This window comes from Dermacentor albipictus, chromosome 1, assembly GCF_038994185.2.
Source record: "Dermacentor albipictus isolate Rhodes 1998 colony chromosome 1, USDA_Dalb.pri_finalv2, whole genome shotgun sequence".
NCBI classification, from domain to species: Eukaryota; Metazoa; Arthropoda; class Arachnida; order Ixodida; family Ixodidae; genus Dermacentor; species Dermacentor albipictus.
In genome coordinates this window covers 430,857,964-430,880,877 of record NC_091821.1, presented here as the reverse complement: position 1 = coordinate 430,880,877, position 22,914 = coordinate 430,857,964, and the positions used below count along the sequence as shown (strand labels likewise).

The 22,914-nt window shown below is 46.6% G+C and overlaps 1 protein-coding gene across 1 annotated transcript in view; it reads right to left on the bottom strand.

Moving 5' to 3' along the window:
- Positions 1-22,914, bottom strand: part of LOC135907409 (hydroxyproline dehydrogenase-like) — a 39,761-nt gene that overhangs the window by 11,402 nt on the left and 5,445 nt on the right. The window contains exons 2-5 of the mRNA XM_065439096.2: positions 13,110-13,333; positions 10,750-10,876; positions 8,157-8,246; positions 2,860-2,940 (exon numbers count right to left, since the gene is read on the bottom strand). Of these exons, the coding sequence (XP_065295168.1) occupies positions 2,860-2,940; positions 8,157-8,246; positions 10,750-10,876; positions 13,110-13,333 (522 nt within the window). The remainder of the gene's footprint in view (positions 1-2,859; positions 2,941-8,156; positions 8,247-10,749; positions 10,877-13,109; positions 13,334-22,914) is intronic.

Sequence of the window (22,914 nt, the reverse complement as noted above, 5' to 3'; positions counted from 1 at the left end):
GCATCTCCTGGTGCCTGTAACGGAAGCCAGTGTATGTGTATCGCGAGAGTGCGCGTTCCTTTTCGCAGTGAAATGCACAGACGTCACGCTTTCGACGAGTGAAGGCGCTTTTGACAAAGCGCACTTTTGACGAATGTTGGCATTTATTCATGCAGTAAATACTTATAGCATTACTTTTGTTTCTCTTTTAGAAAGCAGCTTCTACGCGCCCGTTCCTGCGACGAGCGTCGGCGTCGTCCCTCGGCGTCCTCGTAACCGAGCGAACGAGCACAGCTCAGGATGAAAGAGCGAACGCGGAGAGCAGCAGGGAAAAGAAGGCGGCGATGGCAAAGAGCGCAAGGAGGAAAGCGGAGGAGGAGGGTATGGTGACAGCGTGAGAAGAAAAGCGTAGTGCCCCGCCAGACTTGCTCTGTGGTGAGGATAGCTACCACATGGCGCAAGAGGTGCGCGCGTCGTCTGTTCACCGATGACGCCACCGATACCATATATGGAAACAAAAAGCTGCATGAGTGGAGGTCTGCGGCGGCTGCTGTGAATGGCGCCCACGCGTCGCCTCTCGCGATCTGCCGATTAGCGAGGCAGTCGCACCGCACATCGCTCCGTTTGCAACATGCCTCACGCGCCAACCAATATATCGCGAAATGAAAACACGTATAGAGCTGCGCTCAAATTTCGCATTATGGAGTATCGAAGTCGTCGGTGCATTTGTTTTTCTTTCATTAGTTGTCTTCTTCAGAAGAGGAGTGCTTTTGTTTTCATAATTGAAATATTTATTATTTTATTTTTAAAGAACAAATTCCAAAGTACAATTTTGTATACGGTGAATTTGATGCCTGAAAACTCTGATTTAAGCGCCGAAAAATCAATATAGAGCTCATGCTAGCTATTTTCATCTTCTGGAGGAAGTTTTCAGTTGTAGATAATTCAGCAAATCAATTACAAAATAGATAATTACCATACTAACTTATGTTTGCTCAATTATCATTTCACTGTTTTATTTATACCAACAAATCTTTTTTTTTTATTATTGACGCCGCCATATTACGTAGGCAGTGGCGCCATCTAAGGGTAATCGGTGAGCACTGCTTGTTGTGTGCCAGGTACACGCTCGGCGAGAGCTCTGGGGGTTATTCCACGCTCGAGCGGTCTATGTAGTATGAAGTGGCATCTTCTGCGTGGAAAACGGTTCTGTGAGATTTACTAACGTGATTTAAGTCGGCATGGCCAAAGTCTCAGCTGGCTTTTAGGCGGACACAGCACCCAGAGCGATGTGTGCGCGCGTGTTTTAACCTACAATCAGCCTCGGAAATCAGTTGCGTATTTCCGAAAATACCTTTCACGAGTGCTACCTTACTGCAGCATTGTCACTGTATTTTTAGGCTGTGGTTTAGCAGCAATGTGTAGTTACTAAACATGTGATGATCCTAGCAGCGTGGGCACCATTCGGCTGGAGAGTAAGCGGTGCTTTTTATTGCGAAAAGCGTTCAAATTGTTATCTGTAGATATCTTACGCCGCTACCGCGTTTGTTGAACGACATTTCCGCCCACGAATAAAATAGCTTTGGTTAGTAATAACAACATACCGCGCAGTTACACTTGTAGATTGGCCCAGCGACCAGCTGCGGATTGCGCGAGCGTCCAAAGCATGTGATATAAGCTTTGTTATAGATCTGTTCTATATAGCGCATGGTGCGAGCATGCGGCGTGACCGTGGGAGAGCGTCTCCTAGCCTTAGTGCAAGAGTTCCTCGTGGCCTCAGTGCGGTGTTAGCCAGTGTCTTCTTTTTTTTGCGAAATAATAGAATGAAAACTAATTTCATTTGTTACACAGCTACACAGCGATTTCGTGTTTATACCATATATATATATATATATATATATATATATATATATATATATATATATATATATATATACTTGAAATGCATAACAACGATGCCGGTTATTGACGCAATTATTTCTATAGTGATTTCCGCTTGGATGTTTCGGGGTTGCAATATAGTTGGCCGTACACGAGCACTCTTATATTATTTTTATTTTTTTTTATTTTTGGGGGATGCTAAGCTAACTGATCAGACAGCGAAGTGACATTCCGATTCACGCTGGGAATTAACAGACGCCGCTGCTCTTCTTCGAGTAAAAAACCGATGCAGCCAAAATAATTCACAACAAGCACGTACACCGCAACCGATAATGCACGTCGCATATGTTTGCGCAGGCGGGACAAATTTCTGCGTACCGAATTCGCCGCTGCCCCAAAAGGCCACACCGTGGTTCTTCGATGACCTCGTGTGAACTGACACCACGCAAATTTCCCAAGGAACGAGCTAAAACATCTCCAAATTGTTCTGCAGCACGCGACGGCCGCACATTCAGGCAACGCAGCGGCAGCGCGCACAATCCAGAGAGGAGGAAAGGCTCGCCCTTTTCTCCTCGCCCGAGGCCAGAAATAAATGTGAACAAGTTGTTTTACTTTTTTTTCGATGTGAGATGGTATTAGGGCTTTGTGGGTCAAATAGGCTTAAGGCGGCAAAGGCCGACGAGGACCTTTGCCTTACGTCTATTTATTTATTTGTCTAACAGTTGGAGGGAGCACACAATTACCGTGTATGGTATGGACACGGGATCCAATGTACTACCTGTGCCGTCTGCAATATATTTCGCAGCGTATACCCCTCCCCCCCCCCCCCCCCGCCGATCTCGTCATTTACTTCTTTCTGTTCTTTCTAGGCCAAAGTTAGGAATGTTAAAAACTCTAGCAGCTTTAGTTTCTACCGAAACGATCCGAACACATCCGCGGTTATACCTCCACGTTAGAGATAACCAGTGCTTTTTTTATATAATCTGTAATTTCACTCACCTGACACACGTTGCGAAGATTCTTCAGCACCAGCTCGAGAAATATGTGATCACTGCTTTCTAGTTGCAAGTCGGAGTACTCCTGCATCACCAAAAGTAGCATTATTCATTCATTTGTATACGTGTTTATTTCACACACACACAAAAAAATATCTCCGTTTGAGATGCTCACACTAATTCCAACATGACTATCGTCCCAACATCCTGTCTTTGTCATTCGAGGGTCGACATTTACAGCAAGCATTTTCGCGTTCTTTGACTACCCTTGCAAAGGCATTGTTTTCTGGTCCCTGCTTTTTGTACTCTTATGATATATAAAGAATTTTCGTTTATCGTCGATTGGAGACACCCATTCTCTCTCTGACAAAGCAGCGAGATGGCATGCTTCGTGCCACTAAGTATACAAAACATCGATATGTTAGAAGGCGAAAACTCCACGTTTGTCACTTCATACCTTGGACAGAGTACACAATGACGCAGCACAGGTTTCCGGAAAGAAACACAAACAAACCACTCCCCAACTATTCAAAAGAACAGAAAATATGATGTAAGTTCTTAATTCTTCAGCCCGTAATATAATTTTGTCTAGCTAAAATCATATGCAAAATATAATTCTATCAAAGCACTATTCAGCAGTCCCAGAGTAACACCAAGGTGCCCTCGTCACTACAGCTTCCACATTCGGAGCGCACATTTATAAGGTGATCCATTTTAGTGAAAACAGACTTATCATGAAAATTTTACAGCACATAGCCCAATTCTGCCTGAGCTGAATTCTGAGCTGAATTGCTTGAAATGGGCAGAGATTGCTTGCCCGAAAACACGCGCTGTGGCGTTAGAAAGTTAACGAAGGCTTTCTAAGTGATTTTTTAGCTGTTTACCTTAAAAAACCTTTCCCAGTAGAGGGATTGAAATTAAACTGAAAACAGTGATGGAGTCATATCCATTTATATATTGTGCTTAACGCAAGTAATCCAACAGATTGTGCCCTTCAAGAAATTGAACAGATTTTGCGAAATTATGCTATCTGTCTGCTCAACATTTTAGCACGAAGCCTTGTGTGCCTCATTCCAGGCACTTTGCGGTGGGTAGTCATTTCCTTTTCTTCGCCACACTTCGGACCGACCGTGGAATAGAACCTCGGCTTTCAAGCACAATTGCCCAAAGCCCCGACCGCACGCATACTTCTCTCGTGTCAGAGCTGGCTAGCTCTTCGGTGCGCGTCGGTGCCAGTTTCGCGTTTTTTTTTTTCCTCTTGACAACTCGCGCTTTGAGACGCTGTGTTAGACTGCGCCATCTCCGGGATCGGCCCGCATTCCTCAGTACATTTCTCGCAGTGGTTAACGCTACGTAGAAACTGTGCGACGCTGTACCGCCTTCGTGATCGGCCCAGGTCAAAGAGGTTTTAACAGGCTTCAAGCTTTCATAGCCGCGGTGCATATTACATTGTCGTTTTAGCATCCACAACATGTCGTAGCCATAAGGACGCACGGCTCTGACGCGAGGACGTACTCACCGATAACGTCAATATTCGTATTTCTCTCGCTTACGCTCTTTCAATATTTATGTAGAACCAAACGATCGGCAAGTCGATGATGACGATGGTGGTACACTTTATTATCGGCAAATCGGAAGCTCTCATTGAATCGCGAGAGTGGAACTCATTCCGTCGCCTTCACACGATCGTCGTCACCGTCGTCTTGCTGCTGTCCACTTTCACACTCTCGCGTCAGACGCATAGCCGTTCGTCCTACACAAATAAGTTGGTCCGCATGGTGACGCTTTGCGTAATCTCAAATGATGCCGGGTAGACGGCTACTGACAAAATGCTTCGCATATCATTGATTCCACTAATAATTATCATCTCTAAAACATTTCCGTGGTAAAAAAATGACCTGATTTGACTGCAGTATAATGGGTATCTGTATTTCGGAGCTTCACTGCACTGCATGCAGTGTGTACGAAATGGTACGAAAGCCACCAGTACTGCGACGTCCGACAAGAGAGTACTGTCAATCTAAAGAAATCCTCACAGGTATTTAATGGGCTTTATGCGCTCACTGGAGAACACCATGTTTAACGAAACCTTACCGAGAAAACAGAGCGGGAAGGCGATGGTGTTGAATAGAGAGGGGCGAATTTACAGCGAGCAATGGAAATGCCAGAGGAACAGATCCGCCATAGTTTAACGTGCCTCACTGAGACATGCACAAGACATGTGAAAAGACGTCGACGTGTGAGTCTAGAAAATACGATGTTGAGCTGCTCGGTGCATAGCTGTCAAGGTGTGTTACGCAAAAGGCAAGAGTTATAAAACAAACGGAAACTCGCAACAGGGTAGTGGGCCCGGAAAGTGCACGTTTAATAGCTGTGATTATATGCGCAGTTCCAGAGCAAATGTCACAAGAGACGCTAGCGATTAAAAAGAGACACTATCACAGAGTTGTAGAACTTGATACCCTCTCTTATATATAGCAAGATTGAAGGAGCGTTGATTCACTCTTATTTTGATAAACCACCATTTGCTGCGCAATCATGTCGCGGGTTGTAGCGAGGATACGCATGCCCTCGTAAGTTTTGGTATACACAGCCACACGAGCCACAGTTGAAGAGAATGTGTGAGCCTGCTTTTTCATTGATGGGAAGCCCATGTTCCTTTGGTCTGTGACTAACCAGATAGTCCGGTTAACGCGATGTGTGCCTTACCATGTCTCAGGGGTATTGCGTATATACTACGCCCTCGGCGCAATGCGTACGCGACAGTGTGCGACAGTGTACTTTTTAAACACTTGGGTTACTTCTGAATTTGGCTTCGTAGATCTTCGCACCTAGCGTTTAAAGGCACGCGCTTCCCAACAAATAATTTCCCCTCTCGGATCCTTTTTTTTTTTTTAGAGTGGGCGCTGCCTCCTGTTCGTTCCTTCTTCCTCGCGCTGGTATGACACACCTTGACAGTTAAATGGCATATGAAGTTGCAAACACGAATGGAGAGGCGAAACATAAACCAACTTTATTTTCACCTATCGCTGGCATAGACTCATTCTATTGCCGTTCCAAACGGTGACGCAATCTCTTCATTGTTTTTACATGCCAAGAGCAGAAATTAGATGTACCCTTTCGGTTGACCTCAAGGGTTAAGCTACAAGCATGATTTGGCATTGATTGAAAAATATATCACCAGTCTATTTCGTGAATAATGACGATCCTGCGGTGGTCTTGATCGAAAGTGCAGTAATTTATTGTGCTGTATACGTTGAGAAAGAAATTCAGTGGCGATTTAGCGGTCACTGCAGAGGAATGCGTTAGCATTACGTCGCACCTGCTGGAGGCCACTTATCCGTGGCGTAAACCGCGTTCACCACATGGCAAAGTGTTGTTAAGGAGCTGCTTACTCGACACATGCATGCACAACGTGTGTGTACATATATATATATATATATATATATATATATATATATATATATATATATATATATATATATATATAGCCAGTGACCAGCTGAGGAGCCCCGAGACGACACAGGATGCAGATTATGGGGTTTTACGTGCCAAAACCACTTTCTGATTATGAGGCACGCCGCAGTGGAGGACTCCCGAAATTTCGACCACCTGGGGTTCTTTAACGTGCACCTAAATCTAAGCACACAGGTGTTTTCGCATTTCGCCCCCATCGAAATGTGGCCGCCGTGGCCGGGATTCGATCCCGCGACCCCGTGCTCAGCAGCCAAACACCATAGCCACTGAGCAACCACTGCGGGTGACACAGGATGCAGGAGCCATTTGAGAGATAACATTTAGTGCCCGAAGTCCTAGGCCAACTGGTAGCTTCCTGGTACCCGTTTCTCACACTCCGGCCCCAGCCTGGCTGCGCGTGGTACGGGCCCATGAGCCAGACCCAGATGGTGATGATGGCGGCACAGAAGCACAGCCATGTGGCCGGCGTCCCCAAAATATTCAGAGAAAAGAGTACGACATACGATGTTTCTTTGTTTTGGCTGGTAGACCAGCCTTTGCCAAAGTAACAATTACTTGATAACTGTCAGCTTGACGAAGGCTGGTCCACAAGCCAAAGCGTCAAAAATAGATTTTGTAAAAACAACGTACGTCGTACTGTTTCTGAAGTTGTACCACCGGAACCAGCGTGACTCTTACTCCCCACTAGATATGTATGTATGAGAAGGTAGGAGATCAATAGGGCAGTTGTCATTTGAAGAAATTATGTCCCAATGGAGACGTTTTCGCAGACGAAAACGTAGACGTTATTTGTGTCAACAGTTTCGAGAGTGGAACTCTCTTCGTCAGGACAGTTTCAAAATTTATATGGTCTTTTGTCGCAGTTGCATGGTGTTTCCGCGTTGGTGACCTGAACACATTGAAATTTGGACGTGGTTCAACTTAAACTTTGGCGTGGGCCAACTTGAAATATAGGGGTAGGCTAACTGAAGTTTCAGTGGGGGCCAAGTTAAATTTGCGGGTGGGCGCACTTAAATTTGGGGGTGTGCTTACGCATGCTTAGAAAGCTCCACTGGGAATTCCGCATTCTTTTCTATTTTAGCTTCCTAATGAACTTTTTTTGCGAAATCCGTGCAAGTGAGGCGTGTATATATGAAGGGTTAACATGTCAATAATCTTCATACCGACACTTGTACTTTATTTTTATCGGGTGACCCGCGTTTCATCGTCTAACAAATATTATCGCTCAGTGCGGGTCGCGCTTGCATGTATCGGGTTTCTCGAATGTTATCGATGGTTTTATCCACTGTCTGTTGTCACCAAACCTTGTGTAACCTGATTACATGCACGTACGACGCGAAGTGTGTAGTACTTTCTGGAAGACTTCAAAAAAAAAGGAAAGAACTGGAACACGCGGGCGCCAGCGATTACTCTGGAACCTTCGATGACTCGTATATAAAAGCCGACGCGCTTGGCCCGCTGATGAGGTTTTCGACGATCGCCGACTGTGTTCCCCGCCATCGTTGTGCTTTGAGTGTAGCCTATTTTTGTGGGCACAGGTTCGCCCACTAAAACTTAGTTTGCTCATTTGCAGTTTTGCCTATTCTGTGATTTACCGTTGCCACTACGTGACAATATTTGGAAAACAATCGAAATCTGTTTACGAGTAAGGTCGTCTGCAACAGGCATAGTCCCAGTATAGTTACGGTTTTATTGCTACATTTTCCTCCAGAGCAGCTTCCCCTCATGTTACTTCTCTGAGGCAAGGTAGCCTTCCAGAAGATTCTCCTGCTTTTTTTTATTTACCAGTTTCAATTTTCGTAGTTTATTTTGCGCAGTACTTACTCTGTAACTATCGCTTCGAACCGCGTCTCCTAGGCAACTTATGATGAGTTCCGGCTTCTCCGTGGAATTGAAGATCCGAGTCAAGTGCACCTGTGTTCATAAAAAGAGAAAAAGAAAGAAGTAATTGTAACGTGGCCCATACGTACATAGACCTCCACAGTGCGCAAATCTGGAATGAAAGGTCTCGATAGCAACTGCAGCAAACTTGCTGCAATAGCTATATTCTACAATAAAATATTCAGGTTATCGATATGCAAAACCTGCAAGTGTACTTCACCACACACCTCCTCTGACGGAACCAAGATGGCGGACGTCGGGCTAGAATCGTAATTGAAGTGTCAACATGCGGGATGGGGAAATTATTCCTGCCACCGTCCATTCCCCGCGTCGCCCAAGCTTTCAAAACGCGTCTCTGAGTTTTACCAGCGCTACAAGCGGGAACGAGACCACATTGGTTAAGGCACGGTCGGTGTGTGGGAAAGCCTGCGTACAGACTTCCGCATATCGTCTGTTCAGCAGCACAAGGAAGCAGTAACAAAACTAAAATAGAATAAAAGATAGGTTTGTGTGAATATCAATTTCTATATTGTACGAAGCGAAGTCGAATCTAATAGTAATCAGTAACAAATGATTTCAAAGCGAATAGTTCAAATACTGGGATTTGCACAAAACCTTGACAGAACTGCCACAAGTTGAGAAATGTAAAAAAAAATATGGTTTACTTACCAAAAAGGAAACAGGTTCATCTCTGAAGTCAGTTTATCTTTAAAATGTCTTTGTTTACATATTTTCGAGCAAAAATGCCAAGTTCAAGATTTCTTACAACTCCAGCAGCACAGAAGATTTTTTTACATCCTCTTTCTCATTGCTTTGCTTACGTCTACTCGAAATTTTGTGGTGTGCCGCGGGAGCGTTTCGCGTTCGCCCCTTGTGCGTCTGCGCGATGCTGTGAAGCGCGACCTTCACGGCGCGACGCCGGCTGTTTGTACTGCGTTGCGAAAATTGAGCTTGAGGCTTTCCGTCGGCATGCGAGCTTAACCCGTTCCGTTCAGTAAGCGCACATATCGACTTGGTAGGCACACTTCCTTCTTTTGCGGACCTCAGTTTTTCCCGCAACCTTGGTCTCAGTCCCGAACCCCTATGGACGGCACACTTCCGGCGACAGTTCACCATCCACCGCCACACCTCCCTTGACTGTTAGGCCTAACCAGTGCCGTTTCACCGGGTGTCGGCCACCGAACTTAGCACCGAACGCGTCAAATTTTTTTTTAATTAAGTTAAATCGGATGCGAGTTATATGCAAATTTCGACTTAAGGTATGGCTTCACGGTAGTGCAAATTTCACCTCAAAATGCGGTTTCACGGCACCGTGACACACACTGCCGTGAAACAACCTTTAGGGCAAAGTTCTCTAGAACAATTCCATAGAGCATCTGAGCGGGTCTGCTTGTGTGAAGAATAAACCAACTGTCGATGGCATCTCCGTATTGTTCCTGCAAATGCGCGTAAATTAGCCTAATTTTAGCCTAAAACCTCAGCACCGCTCGCGATGTACACTGTCGTGAAGAAAATAGTATTCAAGGGAAAGATGCCTATGCGCGCCCCTCGGACCGGCTCAAAAATCCTGCTATTTCTTCGTGAAAAGCTGATGACAGATACGTCGCTCAAGCTCTCGGCAGGATATGCAGGATGTTTAAGAATATGCGCTCGATTATTTTTTTTAATATGAAGAAATATCCTATGTCAACCGAGTTTCTCGTGATTAGGCAAGCCAGAAAGACACACATATTGAAATGACTCGAGGTTGTAGTTAGACAATTGCGCAAATTTTAGTAACCTTTTTGACCGAAGCAGTCAGTTGGTTGATTCTAATGGAATACTTGAGTACAGTCATCAAAGGAGTTCATAATCTGTTCCATACGCACAAAAAAAAATTACTCTATTCATCTCTGCGTCCTTATCAAGCCACGATCTTGCTACATGCTCGCCCAACAGGTGGCTTAATCAGTACCGTCCCTCACAGGAGCGTTCTAAGGGTGTTACAGTTGCGCTTTTCGGTCGTTCGGTTTGTTTTCTTGTTGAGATTGGTGGGGATTCCCTACTCTCTATAAATTAGTCACATTTTTGCGTGTCTGAAAGCGGTTATTACCTTCTCAAATGATGGGATTCCCAAGTCTTTCATTAGAACAAATCGTCTGGATATTTCACTTTAAGAAGTAATTAGCTTAATTTCGTAAGTCTTTGTCTAGTTAGTGATTTTAAAATGTAGGTATCCGTAGTAAACCATTAGAATCCCTGTGGAAATTGTTTAATTAGCACACCTTCCCTGCAGATAATTACGAAAGCCTTGTCCGAAACACCCTGCATATCAAAAGGAAACGATCCTGGGCTATTAAATCATTATTTACTTTAGAAGAACTCCTTGCTGAGGTAGTTGGTGCATTGCTTTAAAGAACCAAGTTGCGCATTCAAAAAGACAACCACAGGAGAAGGCGACGGAGACGGAAAGAGCCCAAGTCATTATATTACCGAGCATTGAACAAGCCATGGGGAACACTGAACAAAGTACGGTGGAAGAATGTTTGTTTCGTACAAGCAGGTGGGGCGGAAGCAGTCCACTCATCTTGACCTGCATCATCGGTGACTCCGAGCTCAGCTCCGACGTCATACGCAGGCACGATAGCACGGCCTCACCGTTGCGTCCGTACATCGCGACACGCCTGCATGAACGAAGCGCACGCATGCTCTGTAATAGGTTACATTATTACATGTGACTCCTTGTCCATACGTTCCTTACTCAAAAAAGAAGAAAAGAAAATCTGCGTCCCGGCAGAGCTTCTCCCATATCACGTGTTGCCTTTTTCTGGCCATATATTTAGTAATTAGCAAAGCTTAACTTATTGACGATATTTTAGCTAATCAATGTGCGGCACACGTTTCAATAAATGAATTGAAGCCAGTATGCTGGAATTGCGTTTTAAGCATACCAGTTTTGAGACAAGTGCTGTCAAACTTGGGGCAAAATATGCTGTTCCCCCTACTTTTTTTTCTTTTTTACCAACTCGTTTTCTTGAGTATGAGCAGTACAGGTCGAATTGTGCGACAGATCGCACAATTTGGAAACGCATATCTGAAAACCGGTATTAGCACCAAATTCCTTCTAAGTGAATATGCCTTGCCAGCTAATGTGTGCCATATTAGTGAAGATATTAATTAGTTAATGTTGTAGTTAGTCAGTTACGTATATCGATTCCTCGTTCAAGTCATGCCAGCCTCTTCAAGTAATCCAGCTTATAGAGTACAGTTAGGCTATCTACCAAAAGCGATATTTCAAAGGTCTGGAAGACCTTAAAAATAAAGAAATCTGGTATACAGTTTATACAGAACTCTGTAAAGTACAGATTGCCTATATTAATTTTCTATAAACAGCCTGTGGGTTATACACTTAACTGTTCATAAGCATACGGTAGCGAAAATACTGTATATGCCACTGCAAGCACTACGACCCTGAGGACATGTATTTCACGTGCCTTACTCATAGGCAATTTCCGGCGTCTCATCTGAAACACCCCATGTCTATCGTGGAACCTGCAGCTATTTCGTCCCAAATACTTGGCAGGAGATAATGAATATAATGGGATGTGCATTCATGTCATAGCTGTCAAAATCATGGTATGCACTTCACAATGCCACGTGCCAAAGGTGTGAAAAATGAGGGCATAAATACTATACTGAAGAAATCCCCAAGCAGTTTACACAGCCTCTTCGACTGAAACACTACACCGTACCGTATGAGACAAGTATGACACAACGCGAAACTTTAATTAGGATACGATAAGCAGCAATAGAGGTAGTAAAAAAAGTTGTCCATCATGTGACCCGTTACGAACTCCACATATCGAGCGTAACGCTGGAACCTACGTTTCGCTAACATTCAAACTGTAGAGTTCCGGCGGAGCATTGGCGGAGAAAATGCTAGGCCATTCACTTTGCCAGGCTATAACCATCGGTTTTCTACAACGAAGCAATCAACCAAACCCCGCTGCATAGTAGATCACACTGCCTACTGTGCTTTGCTGCCCCTTTCATCTGTGTTTATATTTTTTACAGATTATGTTTCGCCCTAAAACTCACACTCAGCTGTGTTCCTAACACCGGTCCAGGGTTCGGGGCAGATGGCCAACAAACGCCCGAACAACCTGACTTCGACGTCAGAAGCGCTCTCCGACTCTTTACGACACCCTCGGGCCTGCCCCTTCCTTAAACACTCTCTCTTTTCCACCTACCTCCACAACTCGCTGTTCGTACAAGAGCGCATACGAAGTGCCGAATAAGCGCGGAAATACGTGCTTATTTACGTAAGGCGAGACAAGTAGTAGTTGTTGGCTCGCATTTCTATAGCGTCCGTTAAAAGGTCTAAACTTTGAGTCGCACTAAACAGTGTCGTGGTCGATAACCTGTGCCGAAACAAGAGACTGCAATAGCAGCTGCTGTTGTATGGAAATAAATAAGGAAATCCTGGAAGCGGTAACTAGGAATAAGCCTCCTCCCTCTCCCCTGAATGCCCTTCGCTCGAGGACGGGCAGAAATGAAGCAGTAACGGCAGGAGAAAAGGAAAGGGCAAACTGCGTATGCATGCACCTTGTACTCACATGAGCGAGCTGTCGCCTTCAAAGAATGTAATATATTAGTCTTCATGAAGCGTATCAGCGCTCCATTTGCTTTCAGCGTGGCAAGTGTAGCAAAATGGCTTCATTATACCTGTACATAAAACAACGAAAATCGCCGACAAGTTGACGGACATTTATCTTATAAACGTAGACAGTGAAGAGGCACACAAACACCAGCACTCTCCCCTGAGCAGGTCGTCTGCTGACCCTTAGTTCTTAACTTGCCCAGATTTCGATTGCTTGGCATCGTTAGCGATGTCGCTGGAGTAAATGGCATCGCCACCTTTGCGAGGCCGAAGCGGCGTCTGTTGCGCTCCTCTGCCCGCTGCCGTCGTCGTCTTCGAGAGAGCAGGCCACCATGATGCGCACCCGAGTACCGCACAGCCGATCCACGCAGGCGCGCATCTCCTGCGGAGTGGCTCCACCCGCGAACTGCCGGTAGAAGGTGGGGCCCACCAGGGCGCCCATGAGGTGGCGGCCCAGCACCCGCTCGCCCGTGGTGAGGAGCTGCGCGGTTCGACAAATGTGTCTCCTGCCATCAGACAGTTTCCATTACACGCCAGTATACAAAGTGAACAGAAAGAAAGAAAGAAAAAAAAGGCACTTGATATCATTTACGAGGAATTTCCTCCGGAGTGCTCCCCCTGCTTCGCCAAATGCTATTTGTTATCAGTCCAAATTGTTGCTGTTTAGCAGAGAGACCGGCTCGGGTGGGCGCCTTTGAATTCCGTAGACGCGGTCTCCGCCAGCAGCTGCCGCGAGGTAGGGCGGTGACACAGGCCATGTGTCGGGCCTTCGTCAACATTCTTGCGCGATGCTGCGTACTCGGGAAACTTCAAGTAGACTAATTACAATAAACGTAGCGTGAACAAGAAAGCTAAAGCCCAAACTAATTTGTTGCAAATCAACTCCAGTGTTGGTGAACAGGACAATGTCATCTGCAAATCGCAGATTGCTGAAATATTCGCCGTTGATACTCACTCCTACACTCCTAATCCTATCAAGTCGAATTGCTTGAAAGCTTCTAAGTGTGCAGTGAAGAGCTTGGGAGAGATTGTGGCTTTTAGAGCGAAACTGTTTGTCTCTAGGCCCTGTATGCATACACCCCCCCCCCCTCCCCCCACATGCGTTCCCAGGAGGATAGTGCAATACCGGGCCGACCCGCGGCGGAGGTGCAGCAGGCTTCAAGCACTCTGCCAACTTCCAAAAATAAGTTTGAAATCTTGGGTCCAAACTGAACCACATAAATTCGGCGTTGTAAGAGAAACACTATGTATAATATTGTTACGGCTCTGATCTGTAATGAATTTTCAGCTTCGGAATCGTCTCAAGAAACTCCTCACTCCTGCCCCGTCGCCTGTGGTCCGAGTCGCCGACACCAGCCGTTATTGGCGTGTCCGGCTCGCGTGAGTGTCGCCGGGCATCATACTTCTGTTTTATTTTATGTTCTAGAGCACTGGACCCTCACGACCTCATCCTGGGCCTTGAATTTCGGTCTACACATTCCGCTTTGATAGACTGTTCTGCTGGTGTTGCGCAACTCGCTCTAGCTGCTGCTATTGACCCTCCCGATAGTGCTCCGATACGGCTATGTTCCACAGAGCATATTCACCTCCCTTACCATACCGTTACCTACATAGGTGTCTCCCCCGTTCCACCTGTATCAGACGGTAACTACATCGTATGCCCTAATCCGGATGTCCTGCTCTCGCATAACGTCGCTTTTCCTCACACCACCATTACCATTTTGTACAACACGTCCTGCCCTCCGCTTGTGAACTTTGGACTTTCTACACAAGTACTCCCACGCGGAATATCCCTGGCGCAAATAACGCCGGCCAGAGACTACCACATTTCGGCTTTAACTTGTGACAGCTCCTCGTGTTCAAATCTTGCTTCGCCCCATGTCCCTTCAGACTCGAGTGCCCTAACAAAAATTATTGCTCCCGACCTTCAGCCCCAGTGTGCTCAAGAACTACGTTGTCTCCTTGCCTCATACTGGGACATATTCGACCTTGAAGAGCGCCCCTTAGGACAAACATCTGTCGTAAAACATCGAACAAACACCGGTGATGCGAGCCCGATCCATCGGCGACCCTACCGCGTCTCGCCTACTGAGCGAAACACCATTCAACATGAAGTTGATAAGATGCTTTCTCGAGACATCATCGAACCTTCTTGCAGCGCATGAGCATCCCCTGTTGTACTAGTTACAAAGAAGGACAACAGATGGCGATATTGCGTGGATTATCGACACCTCAACAATGTCACAAAGAAGGACTTCTATCCGCTACCACGCATTGACGATGCCCTGGATTGCCTGCATGGAGCACAATATTTTTCGTCCATCGACCTTCGCTCCGGCTACTGGCAAACTGCCGTCGATGACATGGAACACGAGAAGACAGCTTTTATTACTCCCGATGGCCTGTATCAGTTTAAAGTGATGCCTTTCGGTTTATGTAATGCCCCGGCCACATTTGAGCGAATGATGGGCGCCCTCCTACATGGTTTCAAGTGGTCCAGCTGCCTCTGTGACCTGGACGAAGTGATCGTTTTTTCTCCGACTTTTGCGACAGACCTCGAACGCCTATCGACGATCCTATCTGTTTTCCGTCAGGCGGCGCTGCAACTACATTCGTCCAAGTGCCACTTCGGTCATCGTGAAATCTCTGTGCTCGGGCATCTCGTCGATTCTTCTGGTGTACGCCCTGATCACGATAAAATACGGGCAGTGAAAGATTTTCCCGTGCCAACATGTGCCAAGGATGTTCGCAGCTTCTTGGGCCTTTTCTCCTGCTTCCGTCGGTTTGTCCGAAATTTTGCGAACGTTGCGCGCCCTCTCAATCAGCTCTTCAAGAAAGACGCTGCATTCATTTCGGGCCCTGAGAAAGCTGGTGCTTTCACCGAGATGATTGGGCTGCTTACGTCCCCACCCATTCTCGCTCACTTTGATGCGCCAGCTCCAACAGAAGTCCGTACCAATGCCAGTGGCCACGGTATTGGGGTGATCTTGGCACAAAAATAACAAGAGCGAGAACGTGTTATTGCCTACGCCAGCCGCCTTCTTTCTTCTGTTGAGCGCAATTATTATATCACCGAACGCGAGTGTCTGCCTCTTGTTTGGGCAGTGGTTAAATTCCGCCCCTATTTGTACGGCCGCAAATTCACAGTCATGACCGATCACCACGCTCTGTGTTGGCTTTCGTCCCTCAAAGATCCTTCAGGGTGCCTTGGCCGCTGGGTCGGTGCCTTCAAGAATACAATTATTCAGCTGTATACAAGACCGGCTGGTTACATCAAGATGCGGACTGCTTGTCGAACCATCCTGTCGACCCTCCTGACGTTTCTGCGGCCGGCATACCCGTCACCGCTCTCTCACTGGTTGCTTTTCGCGATATTGGAGCCGAACAACGTCGGGACGCCTCTTTACAAGACCTTATTCAACGGCTCACTTCAACGACGCCCGATGCTTCCCTTCGCATGTTTGAACTTCAAGATGGTATATTGTACCGCTCTAACATGCGCCCGGATGGCCCTGCCCGACTCTTCATTGTTCCTGAGCATCTGCGTCAGACTGTTCTCGCCCAGCTTCATGATGTACCAATTGTCGGTCACCTTAGCGTTTCACGGACTTATGACCGCGTCTGTGCCGTGACGTGCCGGCCTGGTCTATGCCGTGACGTCTGCTGTTATGTCGCTGCATGTAACCTTTGTCAAAAACGCAAAAAGCCGACCACACTCCCTGCTGGTCGCCTTCAACCACTTGACGTACCATTAGAACCATTTTTCCATGTAGGTGTTGATCCTAGGCCCTTTTCCTACATCTGCTTCGAGAAACAAGTGGATTGCTGTAGCAACAGACTACGCCACCCGATATGCAATCACACAGGCTCTTCCGACAAGCTGTGCAACCGATGTCATCGACTTCCTCCTAAAGAACGTCAGCCTTCACCACGGCGCCCCTCGACAGCTCCTCACCGACCGAGGCCGCTACTTTCGTTATAAAGTTGTCAATGACATTCTACACTCGTGCACGACAAAACACAAACTTGCTACTGCTTACCACCCACAAACGAATGGTCTAACCGAGCGTCTTAACCGCACCCTTACTGACATGCTGTCCATGTATGTCTCCGATGACCATCGCGACTGGGACGTTGCGCTGCCGTTCGTTACTTTCGCCTATAATTCGTCTCGTCATGATACCGCAGGCTTCTCTCCATTCTTCCTCTTGTTTTGGCCACGATCCTACTCTACCTTCCGACACCGTTCTGCCTGCTAGTTTGAATTCCACATCCGAGTACTCCCGTGAAGCCATACTCAAAGCACAAGACGCACGCCATATTCCCCGACGTCGACTTGTAGAGTCGCAGGACAATCAGCGGCGCTTATATGACACCCGTCATCGTGACGTCCATTACACACGTGTCACAATATATAGGTGTCCTTGGTGCAGCACATTGGCCTTCATGCGCTTTCTTTCTTTTAAATCCTGCTTGACTAATAATAAGAGGGGGAAAGAGTGTGGCAACGGTGCCTGCGCACGTAGCCTGGGCTTCTGTGGTTATAACGTTACGTTTTTCTGAGGTGTCTGCGCGGCTGCAGCAGCGGTTGCGGCATATGCATGGGAAGTGCGGGGACCGTGGCGGCGCTGGTGTCGGCGTAGTGTGGTGCCGCACGAAGAAAAAAAGACGTATGATTTCATAACGTATGCAGCCCACGTATGCAGCCTTAACAGCTTCGCTGATGATTCGTCCCCATATGAATATTGTAGCCCCGCAAATTTTATTTTACTGCTTCCTCATTCTCACCGAGGATATAGTTTCAATGTTTCACTCTCTTCTTGTTTATCAGCTAGGATAGTGCGATTCTATATGGTCGAAGCTGATAAATTGTCAAAACTGGGTTCAAGATTATTACGCAGACAGAAGGTTGTTATTATTATTATTCTTTATTTACATACCTCACAGACTTCATGTTCGGAATATAAAGTGAGGCGGGGATACAAAGTATTGTTATAAGACAAAGGAGGGCACAGCCTTATCCAGAACTAGATGCTACAAAAACATAACATAAAAGCATGGAAACTAACAACCAAGGCAGCTGCAAGCATAACTTACACAGAACGAAAAGAAAATATAGGAGAACAGCTCAAAACGTTACGCAAGATTTAATAAAAAAACCGAAAAAGAAACTGACGAACAAGGTAGTCGTTTTTTTTTTTCACAAACGGCTGTGAATTGATGACTAAACTTCTCATGGTTAGGTTATGTACAATATAATGAAATTATTAGTAATAGAATATAATAAAGAAATGAGTAGGCGAGAGTCTTTGCCCTAGGCGGGCGGCGTCCTCCATCGAGTAATACATATAGCTCGGCAAGAAAAACGAGAATTCGTTATTGGCAGTCAGCCTTTAGGATCGGTACCAAAATGCATTTAATCTATAAGTCACTTGCTCACAAGGGACGCTGATCCTGAGGAAAGAATTTGCAGTATAATAAAGATGGGTTGGAGCGCGTATGGCAGGTATTATAAACCTCAGGCTGGTAGCTTACCGCTATCCTTGAAAATGAAAGTTTATAATCACTGTATTCGACTGATATGAACATCTGAAGAACTAACTTGAAGGTTACAATAGGAAGATTGAAAATAAGGATCGCGCAATGAGGCGATATAATGAAACATGTTAGGCGTAACATTATGAGACAGAAAGACTGCGGCAATTATTACACACCAAACAGGAGTAGCCGATATTTTAGTAAACATCGAGAGGAAGAACAGAGTTGGGCTGGCCATGTGATGCGTTAAGCAGAAAACCGGTGGTCTACTAAAGTTACAAAATAGGTGCCGAGATAAAGGAAGAGCAGTCGAGGACGACAGAGAACCAGGCAGTGGGATGACATGAAGAAATTTGTAGGCATAATATGGGGTCAGCTGGTGCAAGATAGGGGTGAGTGGAGCTCGCCGGGAGTGGCCTTTGTCCTGCGCTGATATGAATAGGCTGATGGCGATGAACAAGAAGAGGACAAGAAAGGGGACAGCACAAACGCCTGTTAGTACTAATGCAGATATTACTGCTAAGCCAGTTTCACAGCAAGTCCTCTTCAGCGAACCTCTATCTCTCCTCTATAAACAATTCTGCGGAGAAAGAAAACTGCCGTTCGTCCCGCCTCCTTTCTTGTGTCTCTCTCGTTTGTGACACATACTTTTTAAGTATTAACCTACTAGCCAAAGAGCGTGTACCACTGCAATGATCGTTATGTATACACTTATGGGTACAAGGCAGTGCCTTCCTGGGGCAAATACTTCATTAGTATTGAAGCACTTAAGTTAGCCAAAGTTTACTGAACATTAGCTTATTAATATTTTTATACTATAAGATATATGCATTATGCATCATAATGGCAAAGTTCTTTCGATAAATTCAAGGATAGACTGGATTGTTACTAGCTAGAACGTCAATGTAACCTGTTTCCCCCAAGAGTGAACGACGTTGTATGCTAAAGAGTGGTAGATCAGGTTGCATTGGTAATTTTACCGCGAGCTGAGGTTTTGTACACCAAAGTACAGCACAGACAAATTGCTGCGCACAACTTTCTACGACGCGTGCGATATATAGTACAAATCATCAGGTGCTGCTTTCTTGCCGGCAGCATCTCTCCTTGCTTCGTGCGGAAGGCCGGCGCAGTGAGCTGGTATCTAGCGACATACACGACGCGTCGACGGCAACGCTTTCTCTATCTTTGTGTATGCTTCACTTTATCAGTAGGCTTGCGAAACCACGTATCGCATGACTGATACGCGGGAGAAAAGCCAAATGAGAATAAAAAAGGAACGTATATATCTCGTGTTTTGTCAAGCTACCATATATGAGCTAGCTAACGTAGGGTGAAGTTCCAGCAGCCGCCCATTGTACTTCTGCACAGTCCGCTAGCACCACGCATTCAGACTGGATGTGCCCGCAGGTTTATATCAGTAAGAAAAGCCACCTGCTGTAAGCAAGGGAGAAAGAAATGACGAAAGGTAGTTGTTCGGTAGTAATGTTTCGACAAGACACGACATCCTACGAGACTTTTTGTAACTGTCATGGCTTTGGTAAATCAAAGACCTCTTTTGATAGAAATTGCGCCAGGCTACTGCCACCCAATTTGTTCTATTGTTCTACAATCTAGCAACTAATATTCTTAGCAGCTGACGAGAGGTAAACCGAGATTCACTGATTTCGCTGCGCCAGCTGTTTCAACAGTGTTTCACTTTTCCTAAATACAGCGGACTGCCTTCTTTTCTCTTACATAACGGTGATGGCCACATGCTCTTATCGACAAGGAACACGAGTCAATCAGCAATAATTTCTAATGAAGCAATTCACTGTCGAATAATATCTAGCTAACATTTATATACAATAATGCACACGTTTCACATTTGAAGCAGGTTGATGTTCAAGGCGTATACACTCAGAAAGAATCCTGACACTCGCATCGTAATTGATATATGTGACAAATTATATTGCCGTTCTACGTTGTTCTGTCTCGCAGATCGCGAGGTAGGCTTTGTAGGAAAATTATACACGGAGCTTCAATCCATTTCTTGGGCAGTTTGGGGAGCGTAAGTCGAAACCGGCACTAAGGCGTCAGGATGCGTACTAGGTGGACATGCATGAACACTGCCAGTGTTCAAATAAGCAATTGCAACGTCTGTCGACGTTCTTGAAATAAATTAATAAAGCTATTAGTGAACGTGAGAACTCGGATTGAATAGCCGGTCCTACAATACATTTACTGATGAACATCATCGATAGCAACGCCAGTCGAAAGAAAAGCATTCTTATTGAAAATCAGGACAGAATATATATGTATGTGCTGCTAACTACAGTGGAACGCTTTTATAAAGAAATGCTTGGCGCCTCCCAAATCATTCGTTATACAGCTCACTTAATTTTAAATTTCATGCACCGCGGCACCCATAATAGAACAGGGACAGAATTATTCCTTCGTTATGACCTTGTGGAGGCGTTATACCCTATATGTTTGCCGTGACGCTTACAGTTTCGGGCCCGTATTCCCAAAAAATTGTACGCGCTTGAATTCTCTAAAACAGCAAATTCTAGTCAATCTTGATATTGGACACATCATTAGTGAAAGTGGACAGCCAATGGTTTAGAGCACTTACCAACGAAAAGATTTGTGTATTCGGGCACTGGGACAGAATTCACAAAGTTTTTCTTTCGCGAGTGCCCTTTGCCATTGGCCGGTCGCCATCGCTAATAACATGTGCAGCGTCAGGATTGTCTCGAATTTTCTGTTACGAACAATTCTAGCGTAGGAGAGAGGGAGAGAGAGAGAGAAAACATTTATTCGGGCCATCGAGGTGGTCGCTCTTGAGGTCGAGTGGGTGGTGTCCTCATTCCAGGACTCCACTGGCCATGGCTGCTCGACGTACTTGCTGGACGAGAGCTTCTTGTCCCGCCAGGGTATCGCCGGTCAGCTGCACCTCCCACCGCTCAAATGACGTGCTAGGCGTCTTTAAGTGTTGAGGTTCGCCCCGCACCCCCACGAGATGTGAAAGAGTGTAGGGCGTGTGTCGCCGCACCAGGGGCAGATGCCGCGACATGTATGTGGGAGCATTTTACTGTATCTGTGTAGGTTTGGAAATGTGTTGGTCAGAATAAGTCGGAGAGCTACGGCATCTTCAGTGCTGAGCTTTCTGTGAGGCGGAGGATAAATCCTGCGGTTGAGTCGCTGGATCTCGAGTTGGTCGCTGTAATTGGACGGCAGGGGCATGAAGGTAAAGGGTTGGGATTGATGAGACGATTGGCCTTGCCCCGCTCTGTTGATTAGCGCTCGAGCTAGGGCGTTCGCCCTTTCGTTCCCCTCCAGACCCGCGTGGCCCGGCGTCCACGTGATTTCATGGTATTCTTGCCGCCTCGGGCCTAGAAGCTGAGCCACCAGCAGCGGTGTTCCTCCGTTGGTAAAGTTACGGCAGTCCTGCTGCGAGTCGGTAACGACATAGACTTCCCTGCCTACCCTGTCTTCTTGCTTTATTACCAGCGCCGCGGCTATGGTCTCAGCCGCAGCTGGGGTCTCTGCCCTTACGGAGGCCGCGAGCGTCAAGGAGTTGTCTCTCCCGTTCACAGCGGCTACCGCGAAGAGGCCCCCTACAGGGTACACCACCACGTCCACGTACGTTACGTACGGGTCACCCTTGGATTGTCGGCGCTGTCTGCCGACGCGAGCCTTGCGTCGTCCTTCATGGAGTTCATGACTCATGTGCTTCGGTGTCGGGTTCACCTTGATCTTGCATGACCTCAGGCGGGAGTGATCACTGTCCATCGAGGGCACGGAGCTCCGTTGCCGTTCCGGTCCGGTGGAGGATGGCTCTGCCCGCCGCCGTGTTCTGTAGTCTGGCCTTTTGTGAAGCCATAACCGCGTCCGACAGCTCAGCGAAGGTGTTGTGAATCCCCAGGGCCGCTTACTTCTCGTTTGAGGTGGTGACAGGGAGACCCAAGGCCGTTTTGTACGCGCCTTTGATGATGGCATCGACTTGTTCTTGGCCACGTTTGTTTAGCGAGTGGTAGTGATAAGGCATGATATACGTTATTCTGCTGATCACCAGAGCCTGGACGAGGCGAAGCGTGTCCTCTTCACGCATGCCCTTGCGGCTTCTTGTAATTCGTTTCATAATCCGCGAGATCTGGTTGGTGGCGGACCTTAGAGTTTGCATGGTGTGGGAGGCTTTCAGGTTGCTCTGAATCCAAAAACCCAGAATCCTAGTCTTATTGCCCTCCGTGATCTTCTGGCCCTCAAGATAGAGGTCGATAGGGCCGGGGGACTTGTAGATTCCTCCTCCGTGCACCCGGATCACCTCGGACTTCTCGGGCGCGCAACGCATCCCCGCTAGCTGCCGCAAATCTCTCCACGGCCGTCGCGGCCTCTTGAAGGGTCGCCTCTTTTCGCGCTAGGGAACCCTTGGTGGCCCAGAGCGTGATGTCGTCTGCGTACAGAGTGTAACCTAGGTCGGGGATCTTCCGCAGTTCTTTGGTCAGCGCTAGCATCGCGACGTTGAAGAGAATCGGGGAGATCATC